This window comes from Equus caballus, chromosome 28 (genome assembly GCF_041296265.1).
Source record: "Equus caballus isolate H_3958 breed thoroughbred chromosome 28, TB-T2T, whole genome shotgun sequence".
NCBI classification, from domain to species: Eukaryota; Metazoa; Chordata; class Mammalia; order Perissodactyla; family Equidae; genus Equus; species Equus caballus.
Genome location: NC_091711.1, coordinates 30,076,031 through 30,093,434, shown reverse-complemented (window position 1 = coordinate 30,093,434; position 17,404 = coordinate 30,076,031). Strand labels below are relative to the sequence as shown.

The following is a 17,404-nucleotide window of genomic DNA, read 5'->3' as shown; positions in this document are numbered from 1 at the left end:
TTTTTTTTTTTTTTGCAAGCCTCCCCCAACGCAGCCCCTCCAAAACTGAGGAAAGAATAGGAAAGAGACTGAAACTCTGCCAAAGGACAAAATAACGTTCTCTTTCCAAGGTCACTAAGTTCATCAATTCTCCCCGAGGATGATGTGGAGCAATCAAGTGACCCCATACGTGCTAGGCGCTTGGGGATAAGGTGTCCCTGGAAACTCTCCACTAGCTTCAGGCTCTGATCCCTCTTCAGATTCTAAAGCAGAGTGGCAGCAGCTCCAGATCTCTTCCCCAGCCTAACGGGCCTGCACCCGCCGCCCGCCGCCCCCCGCCCCGGCACACCTGTTGCCCCTCACAAGGCACCGCGGTGGGCAGGTGAAAGGCAGGCATAACTTCACCTTGACGGCCCCAGGGACCAATCAGAGCACGCGACTCCCGCAGCGGGCCAATGGCCGAGCGTCTTGGAATCCACAGCTCGGGGCCCAACTAAACCACCTCTTCGACTCCGCGCGAGCAGCCCCCAGGCTGAGGCCCGGCAGCCCCGAGAAGGCGAGTAAAAGTTCGCGAGGAAAAGAGAAGGCAAACAGGGAAGTACTCACCCGCCCTGGCGCGTGAGGGTCACTTCTTCCTACGGGGCGACATCTCGGCTCAATCTGTGCCGTGCCGACACGCCCCTGACCAACCGCCGCCGCCGCCGCCGCCGCCGCCTCAGCCTCACAGTCTGCCGCGGTTCGCCGCCGCCTGTTTCGAAGGGACCAATCAGAAGGCGGAGAGAGGGCGTGGCTGGAGGCCCCGCCCCCGAGCCGCCCGGGGAGCACGCGGCCTGCGCGCGCCTCTTGTCACCCCGGGGCGCGCGCCTTCCAGCGCCCGGCCTCTCACAACTCTGGCGGCCAAGCCGCTTATTTCCCTGAAAGGTGAAGAGGCTTGGTCACAGAGCAAATCCTCCCATCGGGCCCGTCAGCGACAGCAATAGCCCTTCCTATTTGTCCCGATAGGCAGGAGAGGCGAATCGACCTCGCCTGTAAGCGTCTGGAATGTTGCGGGGTAGAGTTCAAGGGCCTGCCCTGAGTTTTATCCTGATCTGTGAAGAACCCCTTCCAACCCTAGATCCACTGGAGATCTGACTGGACTGGGAGCGCCACTGTTGCCGGAGACAAACTGTCACCCAGCCACAATGGGAGTCTGAAGCTGAAACCTTTCAGAGAGAGCCCCCTCCTCCCGCGAGGGGCTGGAGTGAGGGAGGGAGAGGAATCCTGTAGCGCCAGGCCACAGCTGAAAGCGAAAAGAGGAGTTGGCTCTTCCTTCAGGAAACACAGGAAGGGGAGGGGGTGGTGGGGAATTAACCTCAACACAATGAGGGATGCTTACTAGCTCTAAGAGTTGAGGGAAAACAGACTGGTCTTGGATGTAACAATACGTAGATGGGTCTATGATCACTGTAAACGTGGCTTGACAATAGCCGGGGGGGGGGGGGGGGGGCGGTGTGGGGGGTGGGGGACGACACGACTCAGTGGCTCTAAGCCAAGAGGCCCAGGCTCCTCCCCTCCTGTTAGTTCTGTTAGTGTCGCCTCCCTGAGCCTCAGTTCCCTATCTGTGCGGGGATTGAACTAGAAAAATGGTCTCTCTCTAGCGTTTATTCATTCATTCACTCATCAAAAACAATGAGGAGATACTTTGCTTGCTGAAGAGACTAAAATGAATGAGACAGTCCCTGCCTTCAAAGTGCTAAGCAACATGGTAAAGGCTCAAGGGCAGTCTGGGGGAGTCTGTGAGAGAGGGAACACCTAACAGTCTCCGAGGGCGATGGTCAGAGGTCTGAAAGGAGCTGAATTTTGAAGGATGAGTAGGAATCTGCCAAGAGACAGGATAATCGGGACTAAGGAGTGCTTTCCAGGCAGAGAGAGCAACAATGTTCCAGAGATGTGAGAGCGCCTGGAATGTTCTAGGAGTAGTAGTTCTTATAACTAAAGGTTGGGGATCAGGACATGGACCACCCTGGAGGAGCAGGCCCAGATGAAAGGCCTGGTAGGTGCTAAGAAATTTTGATTCTTTCTTGCAGGCAATTGGGGTTGATTATAAAAAGGGAGTGGTATGAATAGATTTGTGTTTTCAAGCATTTTTGAAGGAAGGAATAAGACTGGCAGCAATTCTAAAAATTAAAAGATGACAATTACCTAAACGAGCTCAGCAGGGACGGTGAGGAAGAGGTGTCCTGAAATACCTAAAAGGCTGACTTATCTGGACTTGGTTATCATGTGACAGTGATGCCGATCTAAGGAATACAGGGAAAACAACTGTGGGGGAAGAAGAATGCATTTTGGTTTGGGGTGTGTTCAGTTCAAAGTGTGAGAGGAATGTGCAGGTAGAGGTCTTCAGAAGATAGTTGGAAAGTTAAATCTGAAGCTATCAAAATATGTATGTACACTTTTCTACAGAGCCTTCAGAATAAGTAAATTGGTTATACAGATCATGTTTGATGGTCATTAGTTAACAGTTCTTTTATTTTTTTCTAACTTGTATACTGTGTGCCTAAACATTCGAATACCACTTACTAAAAATTGAAGCTATGCTATATGAGGTATGTACACAAACATTTTCTCTGTCTCTCATACACGCACATACACCCCACTTAATATTTCTAAGCCATTTACTGATACTTTAGCTGCAGGGTACTTTACGGTTGCTTTCTTTTTATTCTCATTGTCTATTTGGTTTGTCTTGGTAACTCCTCTACCTTATAAAGATATAATACAATGTGGTGGCAAGTGAGCCTCGTCAGGAAATCTGTGCAGATCACTTCTCTTCTAAGCCCATATTCTTCAATGGTTAAATGTGGGATTGGGTAAGCGTTCTCTCCTAGATTCTTTGATTCTTGTTGCTTTTCCCTTCTGTATAAAAAAGAAAAAAGTTGTCCTTGTTGCTTTCTCAGCCTCACTTTTATGTTGATTCCCAGTTAGCACCCCACTCCCTAAGTGCACCTACCGTCTTACCTTGATTTTAACACTGCAATTAGTAATTGAGGGTTCCATCTAATGAGCTGCAATCTACTTTCATGTGTAGATTTTCTAATTGGTGGTTAGGTTAATAACCATATATTAGAGGCTCTTGCTCGACTTGAAATTGGCATGCTTGTAACATGCAGAGCAAGCCTCAATAGTCTGCTTCTACCAGATAACAAATTCTATTAGTTCTCACTTTTCCAGAATTGTGAAGATGTGCCTCACTTTAAGAAAGCACCATGCTTGGAAATCTAAATTTTAAAAGTTATTACATTAGGAATAATCATTCATCTGACTAAACATCTATACAGAGTACAGAAGGTTCTCTTATAATCATATAACCTTTGGATAATGAAGTATGATTTGACTTTTTCACAGCCTTATGAGGATGCTCTATGCTTAAAACATGCCGTAGTTGTTGGAGATTTTATTTTTGCTTTTTATTGGTTTATTATTTGTTTTGCTCTGCATTTTGTGGTTGCTGCTGTTGTTTTTAATGCTTTGACATTAGTGAGTGTCAGTCTATGGATTGTGCCTTTTGTGAAGTACTGGATGAAATTTTGGAACAATAGAGATCTTGATTCTTTCACAATTAATTAAACTACTCATTCCGCACATAATCTAGGGAGAGCCAACGACATTAAAAACAATAGTAATATATATCTTAAAGGGATATTACCAATTTACACCAACAAACATTATGTATAAGTAAGTCGGTGATACAAAATTTTATTACAACAGTTGTGACTAATACTAAACTGTTGTATCTACGTAGTGGGCTGAATAGTGACCCCCTCAAAATTCATGTCCACCTGGAATCAGAATATGCCCTTATTTGGAAATAAAACCTTTGCAGATGACCCCCTCCTCAGGTTCAATAATTTGCTAGTATGGTTCACAGAATTCAGGAAAACAATTTACTGTTACCAGTTTATCATAAAGGATACAACTAAGGAACAATCAAATGGAAGAGGCATAGGGTAAGGTATGGGGTAGTGGGGTGGTGGAGGAGGGCATGGAGCTTCCGTGCTCTTTCCGGCACACCATCCTCCCAGCACCTCAATGTGTTAACCAACCCAGAGGTTCTCCAAACCTGTCCTTTAGGGCTTTTTATGGAAGTTCCATTACATAGGCATGATTGATTAAGTCATAATTAGCCATTGGTGGTAGACTTCAATCTCTGAGGTTCTCTCCTTTTCTCAGAGGTCTGGGAATAGGGCTGAAAGTTCCAACCCTTTAATCATATGGTTGGTTCCTTTGGCAACCATCTCCCATCCTGAAGCATTTAGGGGCCTACCTTATTAGCATAAACTCAGGTATGGTTGAAAGGGGCTTATTATGAATAGCAAAAGATGTTGCTCTCACTCAGGAAATTTCATTTTAGAAGCTCTGTGTCAGGAATGGGGATAAAGACTGAATATATATTTCTCATTTTATCACAATGAATTTTCCACATGAGAAACATTATTATTTGCTGTTACAGGGTCTTAACCAGTTGAATAAATCCAGACCTACGAGATTAACTCCTAGTGCTTTCTACAGGGCCCCATCAGTTCCAGCTCATTTTCCCCCACTTTCTCCACAGATGCCTTGTGATCTGGAGACACCAAACCACACTCAGTTCCCCAAACTGAATCTCCTCCTTCAGACATTCAGAACTTTACTCCTCTGTCTTACATGTCCTTTCCTCACCAGCCCTCTCCCCTGGTGGGCCTGCAACTTCCTCTTCATTCATCAGCTAAATCCTTTTCCATGTAGGAGCTGATATCTTCATTTTACAACTGTGAAACTAAGGCTTAGAAAGGGACTGTGCACCCTATGTCTCTGCCTGAGATTATCTGTGGTCTTTTAACATCTGCACAACTCCCGCCACCATTCCTCCTTTTGCTCCTGTCACCTCTTTCACCTTGAATCCCTGTCCCTCTTACTGTGGCCCACGGAAGTCCTGGCGATCCTTCCAGCCCAAGGGAAATGCCACCTCCTCCCTGAGACTTTCCCAGGTGAGCCGATAGAACTTTCCTCTCCTCTTCTTTGTAAGACCTTCCAGGCAGTTAGTGTCTTAATCATCTTTGTATCTTTCATGGAGTTTAGCAAAAGAATCTTGTACTTGGTGGGGACTCGTGTTTGTTGTTGTAGCAAATGGGACCCAACTCATGCTAGCCCCAACTCACTCCCTTTTCCTCTGACTAGCTATTTTTAGGACTTCAAGGTTGCCCTAGAATTTTAATACAAAAAACCGTTTGTCTGCTAAGCAAGCTCCATTTTTGCTGACTTCAGGAAAAAGGGAGATAGAAGTCCATTACTTATAGAAGGTATTTTATTGTATTCAGCAAAGGATAATGGGGAGAAGAATGCAACAGTATAACAATGAAGGAAGGAAATGAACTAATTCCTGCTTTGGGGGAAGTATATAACAGCTGTGCACACAGCTGTAGGAGTGTTTTCCAAAAGCAAAACAAAACAAACAAAAAAATGATTAATTATATGCACTGAAGCCAATAGTGAGCCCTTCTAAGAGAGCAAAGGGAATGTCCTATCACTGGAGTTATCTGCATGCTGTGAATTTGTAAATGCTGCCTCAAGACCCTAATTATGAAAAGGGATTGTTTGAGGGGATATTTTATGTGAGAATCATTAACTTTTCTGTACACTATTCTCTTTGAACTTCAAAGAAAATGAAATGATCAGAGGGCTATTACAAATAAACGGCTATTCACCAGGGCTTCTCCAAAGATGAGAAAAGCACCATTCATGTTGTGAGAGTTTATCTTTTTGTAAATTACCCCCTGGGGCTCAATAGGATGTCACTCATCATTTAAAGAAATAAGAGTTTGTATATTTTTCAAATTTTGTTCCCAAAGAAAACCCTGTTGCCATTATGTTCGGTTTATTGCCAAAGTTGAACACAACTCTAATAAAATATATGCAATAAAGTAAAATGAAGAGCAAAATGAGATTTTCCCTATTTCAACAGATAGACTTGAAATAATGATAAATTTAATTAGGCAAACAGGGCATGCCAATTAGAATGAATGATTCCCTGAAGCCTTGCAAAATACAATGTAGAGAAAGTAATTTTATCTAGCCCCATATTTACAATCGTGGATGTTATATAATTACTACATAAATATTCATCAAAATTCTTGTGTGAAACAAAGTGCAAATGAAGTAAAGGAAAGTTATACATCAGATTTGTGTTATGAGGAAAATAACAGGTTAGACCCTTCCCCTATGATGCTCATCACTGCACATCCCAGATTTCACAGAGGAGTGGGGTGAATTTGTGGTCATTCACTCTCCATGACATCAGCATCTCTGCATGGTGATGGTTGAATGTCCGCAGTTCAGTCAGGCGACCCAGGAGACAGGCGAAATGTTGAGGGTTTTCAGGCTGATGGATCTTGCACAACTTTTGTAACACATCAAGCAGTGGCTCCTGAAGCTTCTCTACTGCTTCTCTATCCTTTATATATTGTCTGTCTGTTTTGAAGTTTTAAATAAAATGACAAAATTTAAAAAATGGAAAGTTTTAGTTTGGCGTAATTATAGCAATGTTAACTTTTTTGAAATATAACTTACAAATGTACACTTAAAATGCACAATTTAAGTGTTCAACTTGATGAATTTTTACACACATACATATATACTCATGTAATCACTAGATCAAGATGTAGAACATTTGCGCCTCCCAGAAGCCTCCCTAAATTCTCCTTCCAATCACTGCCCCCAAAGGTAACCCACAGGGTAGATATAAGCATCATTTCTGGTAGGTATATTCCAAGGAGCAGAATTGCTGGGTCATAGGATACATACATGTGTAATTTTAGTAAGTACTGCCAAAAAGTTTTTCTTTTTCTTAATTATAGTTTTTTATGATAAGACAAAGTAACAGCCAGCTTCTGCCACAATATCATGTATGAAAAGTGGTTTAATGCTAACATTGTAATTATGCTTTATAAATCATGAACGTGGCATCACTTATTCCCAAATAATTAAAGTAATCCAAAAATATAGACAAATTTTATGTATAGAAGTTGTAATATTATGATTTATAGGAAATATATACTTGGTCATTCAGATGTAGTGAGTGCCATCAAGACAATTCCAACTCTTAGTGACCCTGTGTGCATCAGAGCTGAACCCTGCCCTGCCTTTTTGCACCATCCTGTCACTTTCCAATGCTATATCAGACAATGCTCCACTGCTATTCACAGGGTGTTCATGGCCAGTTTTTTCAGAAGTAGGTGACCAGGTCCTTCTTCCTAATCTGTCTTAGTCTGGAAGCCCTGCTGAAACATGTCTACCGTGAGTGATCTTGCTCGTAGTTGAGATACTGGTGGCAGAGCTTTCAGCATCACTGCAATATGCAGCCACCATCGTATGACAACCAACAGACAAGTGATGTGGTTCCCTGACCAGGAAACAAACCCTGGGCCACCTCAGCGAGAACACTGAATCTTAACCACTAGACCACTAGGGCTGGCTTCATTCAGATGACCAAAATATATTTCTCATGTATATATGGTCTTCCTCCACAGTCCCTGGCTCTAGCTTTCAAAACCTTTGCAATTTCCTGTGTTGAGAGTGTTAAAGGTGTCCTGTTTATGTTAATGAAGGTGACTTTTGGACCCCATCCAAGGGTGGGGACTGATTGCCAGGAAAGCCAGCCTTGTGATCAGAGGTTTGGAACTTTCAGTCCCACCCCATGATTTCAGGGGATGGGGGAGGGAGGGGAGTTTGAGGTTGAATCAGTTGCCAATGGCGAATGACTTAGTCAATCATGACTACGTAATGACACCTCCATAAAACCCCAAAAGGACAGTTCATTGCCCTTTCTTTTTCAGAGATTCCATGTTGGGGGACCAGAATGCTTCCACGTTCCACTGTGCTGGGCCCCAAGCTCCAGGAGGACAGAAGTTCCTCTGTTCAGGACATCGCCCTATAGTGTATCTCTTCATCTAGCTGTAGATTTGTATCCTTTAATATCCTTTGTAATAAGTGGGTAATCTAGTGAGTAAATGGGTTTTCTTGAGCTCTGTGAGCCATTCCAGGAAATTAATCAAACCCAAGGAGGGAGTAGTGGGAACCTCCAGTTTGTAGCCAGTCTGTCCAAAGCACAGGTAACAATCTGGGCTTGCAGCGGGTGTCTGAAGTGGAGGGCAGTCTTGTGAGACTGAGCCCTTTACCTGTGGAATCTGCTTCTATCCCCAGGTAGACAGTGTTAGAATTGAGCTGAATTCTCAGACAGCCCGCTGGCAACCAAGAACCGCTTGTTGTTGTGGGGAAGCCTCCACACACGCATTAAAATTGGGTCCAGGAACCCCTAGCAGAGGTATTCATTTCAACGTCGTTTAAAACAACAACAAAAAATTTGGAAATGCCCCGACTATCCAAACACAAGATAAAAATTAAGTAAATTATTGTACATCAATACAACGGAATATGGTGGCTGCATTACAACAAACTTTTACCAATATAATGTTTTAATGACATGGGAAAAGACTTCTGAAGAAAGGTAAACTTAAAAAAAAAAGAATATGTTCTCTATTATGTTCAAAAGTATGTAATTTCATTTAGGTCCATGCTCAAATATCAACCCTTCCGAAAAGCCTTCCCTGACCACTAATTAAAGTAGCATTCTGGGGGCTGGCCCCGTGGCGGAGTGGTTAAGCGCGCGATCCGCTGCGGGCGGCCCAGTGTTTCGTTGGTTCGAATCCTGGACGTGGACATGGCACTGCTCATCAAACCACGCTGAGGCAGCGTCCCACATGCCACAACTAGAGGGCCCACAACAAAGAATATACAACTATGTACCGGGGGGCTTTGGAGAGAAAAAGGAAAAAATAAAATCTTTAAAAAAAAAAATAGCATTCTGCTGCCACTTCCTTTCCTTGTATCCTCATCTTTATATTTTTTGCAGCATTACCACCTCCTGAAAATTATTTGTGTTTGTTTCTTCATTTATTGTCTTTCTCATCTTACTAGAATGTAGGCTCCATGTAGCTGTGTCCTGCCTGTTTCTTTACTGCCATATCCGCCAATGTCTAGGGCCATATTTAGTGCATAGCAGGTGTTCAAAATGCAGTTATTGAATGAAGGAGTGTGATGTTTAGAAAAAAGCTGAGAAGAACGACACTGGAATGTTAACAAGGGTTCAATTTGAGTGGTGGGATTATAGGCCATTTTACTTTTTCTTTGTGTTTCTGTGTTTTCCAGATTTTTTAAATAAATATTATTACCACTGTACTTGGGAAAAAATGAACAAATGTCTTAAAAACAAAAATGTAACTATGAAATTACCTGGAGAGAGGATAACAATTGCTGTAAGCAGAGCATACTCTTCTTGAGTCATTTTCAATTCTGCCACACTTTTATAAAAACTAAACATAGGTGTTATGTATTCGTCAGAGATACCTATGGGGGGAAGTTGAAAAATTGCAGAGGCATAGTAAAATTTTTGAAATGACTGAAATACAAACACATTATATATACACACACATGTTAATATTTATACCCACATGCACACATTCAAATAATGACAGTATAGTATATGTCCCAACTGAAGGCAGGGCATTGCAAAGAAATTCAGTTAACAAAATCCTCAAAACAAAACCGAATCAATGATTTGAATGTCTGATTTCAGCAGTGCCTTTGTTTCTGTTACTACTGTGTGACAATAAATGATAATGTTCTTGAATTGCCAAAAGAATCTCTGAACTTCATCTGTTTCTGGATGAGGTGTAGTTAATCCTTTTAATATTATCTATAATCAAAGCATAGATAGCACCTTAAACGACCAACAAATTATTCTTCAGTCCAGAAGTATAAATGGCTTCACTTAATACATTGGCTAGGGTTCTCATCAGGGTTCTGATCTCTCCAAAGAACCAAACCTGTTTATCCATTGCCTATCAGGCATTGGTAATTGGCTGTTTTCTTCAAACTCAATATGTCCAAAATCAAAGACACCGTGTACAGAACTAAACTTCCTGTTTTCCTCCAAATCCACCCCTTTCCTGGAGTTCCCGTTCTCAGTGATTAGTATCCTCACACACCCCGCCCCTGCCTGACAACTGAGGATCAGCCTCCCTCTAACTCAGTCATGTGTAAGTCCTGTCACCTGACCTGCCAACTCTCCCTTAGGACTCCCTCTCCACTCCACTGCACCTGGCATTGACTTAGTTTAAGTCCTTATTTCTTCTCATCTGGACTACTGCAATTACCTCCTCTCTAGTCTTCCTGTCTTCAGTTTGGTCCCCCTCAATCCATCCTGTAATCACCTTTCTAAAATTCAAATCACACCCTGTCTCCCCACTTCTTACAAACCTTCAAAAACTCTCCATGACTTTTGGTATAAATATTCTTCCTTTGTACGTAGGAAACTCCGAGACCTGTTACCTGCCTATCCCACCACTTGGATTATATATACTCGCCCACATGATAATACTAGTAGGAGTTCACGTTTATAGAATACTCATTATGCATTAGGCACTGTTCCAAGTACTTCTTATATATAACTCATTTAACCTTTCTAATGCCCATGAGGTTGGTATAGCGGGTTATATAACGTGCACAAAGACACACAGCTGGTGAGAGGTGGAACCAGAATCCAAACCAAAACTGGCAGGCTCAGAGTCTGCCTCTTAGCTATGACTAAACTGCACCACCTTTCTATCACATGGCCTTTACTCTGGCCATGTTCAGCCTCTTGCAGTTCCCTAAACAATTCACATTGCCTGGATTTTGTATACATTGTTCTCTCCACGTGGAATATCCTCCTTCTCCTTTATATAGCTTACTCCTCTTCATAATTTGATTCCTTTGTGTTGCTTCCTCCACTCATTCAACAAATATTACTTTGGTGCCTGTTCTGTGCATGGCCCCACTCCAGAAGAACTTTAACTGGGAAATTGTGGACAGAAAAAAAAAAAAATAAGACTGTGATGTGACTTAAGGGATGAATTAAGATGAGGATGAGTTTCCCAGGATTGGTCCACACTCAAATAGACTGCTCTATTGGGCCTAAATCAGACCTGGAGCCACAGAGTTTTGGTCAAACAACACCAGAATAAAATTGGATCCCAGATGCTAAAAAGTACAACTATCACCTAATATTGCTCTTCACAGAATCAGAAAGTCTAAATATTCACCTTTAGAGGAATCTAAAGAATCTTCCCAAACTGAATCTTTGGCCTTTCTCTCTTTCTCAAAATACCACACTTTTCACCCCCTTGACTTTTGATTCTTCAATCTGCCCCAGTGGGCTTTCTTAACAACAGTGTCTTTGTTAAGCAACTTGGGGATTATTACATCATGTGGAAGATTGCCCACTATCCAGTTATTACAGATTAAACTGAATACCCAGGACCAAACTAGACACATGTTAAACTGCAGAGGGTCAGAATATGTGAGCCTGGGAATACCAGACCTGGATTCCAGCAAACATCACGGTTAAGAGGTCATGCTCTGAGTTTACAGTCTGACCTATGACTTGATCTTGGGCACATTACTGAAACATTTGGAGCCTCAGTTTCCTCATTCGTGAAATGTGAATTGTAACAATAGTATTCTATGAGATAATATAAGAGTGCTTAGCACAACGCCTGGCCCCATAGTAAGCCTGCAATACTGTTAGAACAAATAATCACAACCTTTATGACTGTTATTCAGGAGAACTGGATCAACACATCAGTTCATCCTAGTCTCCGTTCATCTTAATCGTAGTTAGATTAACTTCGTGTCCTTTTATGTTTGCAGAGGTATGCTGTTGTTTTTATTTTGTGTTACAATCTGAGTTTCCTAGGGATGAATACAAATTGGCTGATCAGTGATTTGCCTCAGTATTTTTCTGTGTATTAAAGCTAAACTAACATCTGTATTTTCTTGGTAAAGTTGTTCTTTCACCTTCAAAAACTGGCAGTCCTTAGGCTTTCTTCAGCATACGGGGACTATACCCATCAGTTGTGGTTACCTAAAATAATAGTTCATGACTGTGTCATTATTTTTAATAGTATATGAGGATTTGGGGGATAATATTAAAAGCAGCTGATTTGAAAATATTCAAGTTTTAGAAATGATCTTTGACTCCCTACCTTCCTATTTTATTTGTCTTTCTAAAGCCCGACTCACTCCTCAAAAATGTTACTTCCATTAACTGTCCAATTGTAGTTGATAATTTGGGGGAGAAAGCAGCTAAAAATGTTTATTACAATTGTTCATCTTGTGCATCTCATAAAGGTCAACAGTGAATATAGAGAAAATGTAGAATACAAATAATAGATGAGTTTTTTTTAAAAAAAAAATAATTTTCCTACGAGATAGATCAAATATAAAACTATTTGTGGAATTAGAATCAATAATCAGATTAACCACTCCAACATAAACAAAGAGATATTTTAAGTGTTTATGAACCAATAATTTCTAGCTTAAGAAACGTAACAATAACGTCATCCCTAGGGGGCTGTCTTCCTCTTTTCCTGCTTCCTCTTTTCTAGAGACTTGCTTCATTTTTGCTCTTATACCCAATTAGCTAATTTTTGGTCACAAGGGGGAGCTATTTTCTAACTTAACCATGAAGACTACCATGGAAACGTGTGAAGTTGTAAAGAACCAATGTTTCTGCTCCTCTGCTTATTATTTGTTTTCCTTTAAAAAAAAAAAAGAGGTCTGTGATTAATTAATTGTTCAATGATCAGAAATATTCTTTGAGAGAATAACCATTTCAAAGAACTAACACTATTATGGTGTTTTAAGTTGTTTTAAATGTAAAAGTCTTTTATTTGCTAATTAACTACCTAGTTTTAATTGGGAACAAAAATAAAGGAGAGGTTTATTTGTGGGTATGTGTGTGTCCGTACATGGATTATAATCAAGTGTGAATATTATACGAGACACATTTCTTGGTGTTTTAAATAACTCTAAATGATTTATTATAATTGACAATCTCAAGATTGACCAATAATCTTGTTTAAAATGATGCTATTTGCTCAAAACTATATAATTAGACATTTTCCTAGAAATGACACCACTCCATAGCATAGAGTTAAGGTATAAGCCCCTGACATGGCATGCACAGCTATTTCTGCTTCTGCTGTCCTTTCAAACTAAACACTCTCCATACCAAGTTTCCCTCTGAACTAATGTCTCCAACTCTTCTTAGTTCCTGAAGCTGTTTCAAGTCATTGTCTATGCAACATATCTACCTCCCCCACCCCTGCCCCATGGCCATGTACTATGGCAGAGGCAGATCCCACTCCAGCCCAAGGTCCAGCTACTACTGGTTTCATTTCCCTTGTCAGAGATTGGCATAATCAGTGACAGTGGTAAATTCTGGCCCATGAAAAGAAGGGGAGTCTACTGGGAAACTCCTGAGAAAGATTTCTATACTCAGGAAGAGAACATCTCTTTGTTTTTTGGCCATTGTTGCACCTGGATGTGATGCCTGGAACTGCTGTGGCCATTAGAAGACCAGGAGGAGAACCAGCCTGAAGATAAAGCCAGTATACCAAGGATAGCAGAGCAGAAAGAGGAAAAACACCTGTGTTTCTGATGGTGCGTTGAGCCTGACTTAACCAATTCTGCTGCTGCCCTTTCTCTGTTTCTCATTTGAGCTAACACATTTCCTTACATTTTTAGGCCATATTGAGCTGGGTTTTGATACCACCAGCCAAGAGCGTCCTGACAGCTCATCTAACAAGTTAAGATACATTTTTACGTCTTCATGCTTTTTTGCCTGAAATATAAGGCAAGATCCTTGTTAGCCTAGGACACCTCACCCATGTTTTAAAGCCAAGTTCAAATTTTGCTTTCTCTGTGGAGCTTTCCCTGTCAAAATAAGGTAGAATGAGTTCCTCCCTTCTCTATGTTCTCTTCTATTGCACCTATCACAATTCGTATCTCTCCATCTCCTTAAAGTCTGAAACACTATACAAATTATATGAGAGCAGGACCAGCTGCAGTATTCTCAGTGTTTGGCATGCTGCCTGGCCAAAAAAGGGTGCTCTATAGATATTTCTCATTTATCTCTGCATCTTTAGGAAATAGCATCCTGCTGGAGACACGTAGGAGATTAACAAATGTTTGTTAAATTAGCCAATATTATATTTTGCTAGTTCCTTGTGACGTAGTTGTGAGATGCAATGGGGCCAAGAGACAACATTAACACAATGGAAACATTCTTGTAGTGCTAAGAGATCGGACCTTGGCCTCTATTTCAACTGCTAAACTCTACTCGGTGAGTCAGTTGTGCCATACTGCTGGCCTTGAGTACAAAGCTGCCATTGAATTAGAAATTCAAAAAATAACCACTTTCAATATAAAATATTTAATTTAAAATAATTAATAAATAACAAACTTTCCATTAGTTCTAGTGGCTGAAAGTTATTTGGCCAAATTAGATCTCAGTGGCACTTAGGAGTTGCCAGAGTTTGGACTGTCAAGTCCTAGATTCGTCTCAAGAAAATCCACCAAGTTTTTATACACCTAGTCTGTGCCAGGCACTATAATAGTCCTGGGAGTAATCCCCAAGTGGCTAACAGATTAATAGAAGAGGAAGATACATAAATAAGTACATAATGTTCAACACTGGACAATATAAAAACACTTGAGGAATATAGCTGAGAGGCAATGGAAATTTTGACTTGTATTACTTTAATATTTCTTCTTATTTTGAAAAAGCTTTCTTCTTATAATTTGACCCCCAAATTTTTCCATGCCAAAATTATCACGTGATCATTTTGAAAAGCAAAATGAGAGGTGGTAAGAATTCTAAACTTTCACTTAAGCATTAACTTTTCTTATATATATTTTGTCATTTGTTTCTTTATGTTTTCAACCTTTCTTTCAAAGACAGTATCTGAACTGATAATCAGCTTATATTTGCTTCTTTAGACAATTTAGTTCTCATAAGCATTTTCATTTTGCACAAGTTGCCAAGGCTGAAACCACGTGAAGTCACATATACAGTATATACCATGTATAGTATACTTTACTAGACTACCATAAACTAGCTACAGCTTCATCACTCAAGTAAGAATCTGTCCTTTCTCTGACCTCATTGTCTCTATTCATTTTATCATTTACTTAAAATCAATTTCAAATGGCTAGCTGCTTCTTATACTTTATCTCTCAACCAAAGGGCAGGAACTATGTCTTACTGGGTCTTTATATTCCCTACCAGCTGATAGTTGGACAAATACTAGATCTTAGCAAGTGACAGGTGCAACATATAGAAAGAGTGCTGGGCTTTGAGTAGAATACCTGTGTTCATCTCCTGGTAATCTACAGATTCACTGTATGACCTCTTAAACCTGTTTTCCCAAATATAAAATAGGAGCATAGCATCTACCTTTAGGGTCCATTGGGAATACTAACAAGATCTTGCATGTATAACAAGATGATGTATGTAAAAGCAAACCATTGCAAAATCACAAAACATATTGTCATCCTGACAAACACTTACTGAATTGAATAGTTCATTTGTGTCTGTTATGGGGAATCAAAAAAGGCAAAAAAAAAAAAAAAGTAAACTTCAAACGTTATTTGCATTTGAAATGAACTTCACTGAACAAGTTGCTTTGGTCTGTGAGAAGTTATTGCTAATTTCCACAATGTTAAAATGTCAACTCATTCAGTGTTAGCAAGTCTATTTCAGTTCTATCATATTTTATGGTATCATATGATTATTCCTATTTTTATTTACAAATTCCACCTTAAAACCTAGTTTGCATAATACTACATTAGGAATAAAAAAATTGGTGCACTAGAATTATGTAGAAACAACTCGACCACAGGTTGTGTCAGATATGTGTTCTGAAGCCTCAATTAACATAAACAGTGAACCCTCATTAAGTAAATGTATCTCAGGAGACAACATCTTTGTGTCTATAATCAGAATTTAATAATAGCAAACAAAAGAGCACGAATTTGGAGAACAAGAAAATAAATTTTACATTATATTCTTTAAAGAGTTCCATATGTTTAAACAGGGTAACTTTGAGACGTGTTACTCTGGAATTAAATGTGCAATAGAAATAAGAATATGTTATATTTGCATAAGAATAAAAAGTTATTCTGAAAGGTCATTTTGCAAGATCAAGTTTTTATGTGGTGTGTGGAAGAGGCAATGTTCTGAAAATCCACTGGGAGAAGCAAATTCATAAATATTAATAAATGGAAGTATCATTATGGATAATAAAATACGACGCAGCATGTGAGTTTGGATGGTTTTTATTGTCACAATATGTGGTTGATATTTGGGTAAACTATCTTATGATGAACTACAGGTATGCATATTTATTTACAATCCCTCCAACCCTTCCTTCACATTGTAGCTAAAAAGATCTTTCTACAGTACTGCCATGGTCATGTCACATCTGCTCAATATCACAAAGATTCCCCATTATATATGAACTAAATTAAACTACTTTTGTGGCATTCAATGTCCTTAATAATCTAGCAATTACTATATTTTCAGCTTCATAAATATTATTTTCCAGCAATATCAAGGTATTTTTGAGTCCTATACGTGAATTCTCTCTCATTTCTCCATATCTTCACACTTGAAATTTCTATATTATTATATTATAATGGTTATATCTCTTGGAATGCCTTTCTCAGACTTTTTTGGCTTGATGCTTCCTAATCATCCTCCTTGATTCAATTGTCAACTTTTCAAGTCTTTGTGACTCACTAAATAGAATCACGCAGGAAGGCAGCCACTGCTTTATCCTCTAATTTCATTTTGCATATACCTTCCTTATAGTCCTTACTACACTGCACATTGATTTGGAATCATTTGCTTGTACATTTTGCCCACTAGTCTGTGAGTCCTTTGGGGACAAAGATCGTTTATTCTCATTGCTATACCTCAAAAACTACACAGTTCCTGGCATAAAGCAAGTATTCAATGTATATTTATAGAATAGAAAGATGTCCTATAAAGCCCACTTTACTGTACATTTTCACAAACATTTACTGTAGGATTATCACATGTAGGACACTGTTATTTCTTCTGCAACATCCATTCTCTCCTTTCTCTAGAGCGGAATTTCTCAACCTTGGTACTATGGACATTTTGGGCCAGATAATCCTTTGTTGTAGAGGGGCTGTCCTGTGCATTGTAGAATGTTTAGCAGCATCCCTGAGCTTTACCTACTAGATGCCAGTAGTGCCCCTTCCCCTACTTGTGACAATCAAACATGTCTCCAGTTACTGCCAAATCCTCTGGGGGGGAAATTCCTCAGTCTAGACCACTGTTCTATAGTGTAAAAGTAGCATTTTTAGCTGGGCACATGGCTGCCTTAAATCTAGGACTGCCTCATTCTGCCTTGAATGAGGAAGTTAAGTTCTTGCCAATGGAAGGTGAGTAGAAGTCATATGTATCAGTTCTAGGTCATTCCCTTATAGGGAGGGTGTGCTG

At 40.2% G+C, this 17,404-nt stretch overlaps 2 protein-coding genes across 7 annotated transcripts in view; both read right to left on the bottom strand.

Moving 5' to 3' along the window:
- GAS2L3 (growth arrest specific 2 like 3) overlaps positions 1-732 on the bottom strand; it is a 36,457-nt gene extending 35,725 nt beyond the window's left edge. Inside the window, exon 1 of the mRNA XM_023631175.2 lies at positions 586-732. The gene's annotated coding sequence lies outside the window, so the exon portion shown is untranslated. The remainder of the gene's footprint in view (positions 1-585) is intronic.
- A 4,552-nt stretch (positions 733-5,284) lies between these two features.
- Positions 5,285-17,404, bottom strand: part of NR1H4 (nuclear receptor subfamily 1 group H member 4) — a 72,597-nt gene continuing 60,477 nt past the window's right edge. For all 6 annotated transcript variants that reach the window (XM_070254560.1, XM_070254558.1, XM_070254561.1 and 3 more), the window contains 2 exons: positions 9,286-9,399; positions 5,285-6,465 (listed from right to left, as the gene is read on the bottom strand). In XM_070254560.1, coding sequence (XP_070110661.1) covers positions 6,227-6,465; positions 9,286-9,399 — 353 coding nt within the window. In that variant the 3' untranslated portion in view covers positions 5,285-6,226. The remainder of the gene's footprint in view (positions 6,466-9,285; positions 9,400-17,404) is intronic.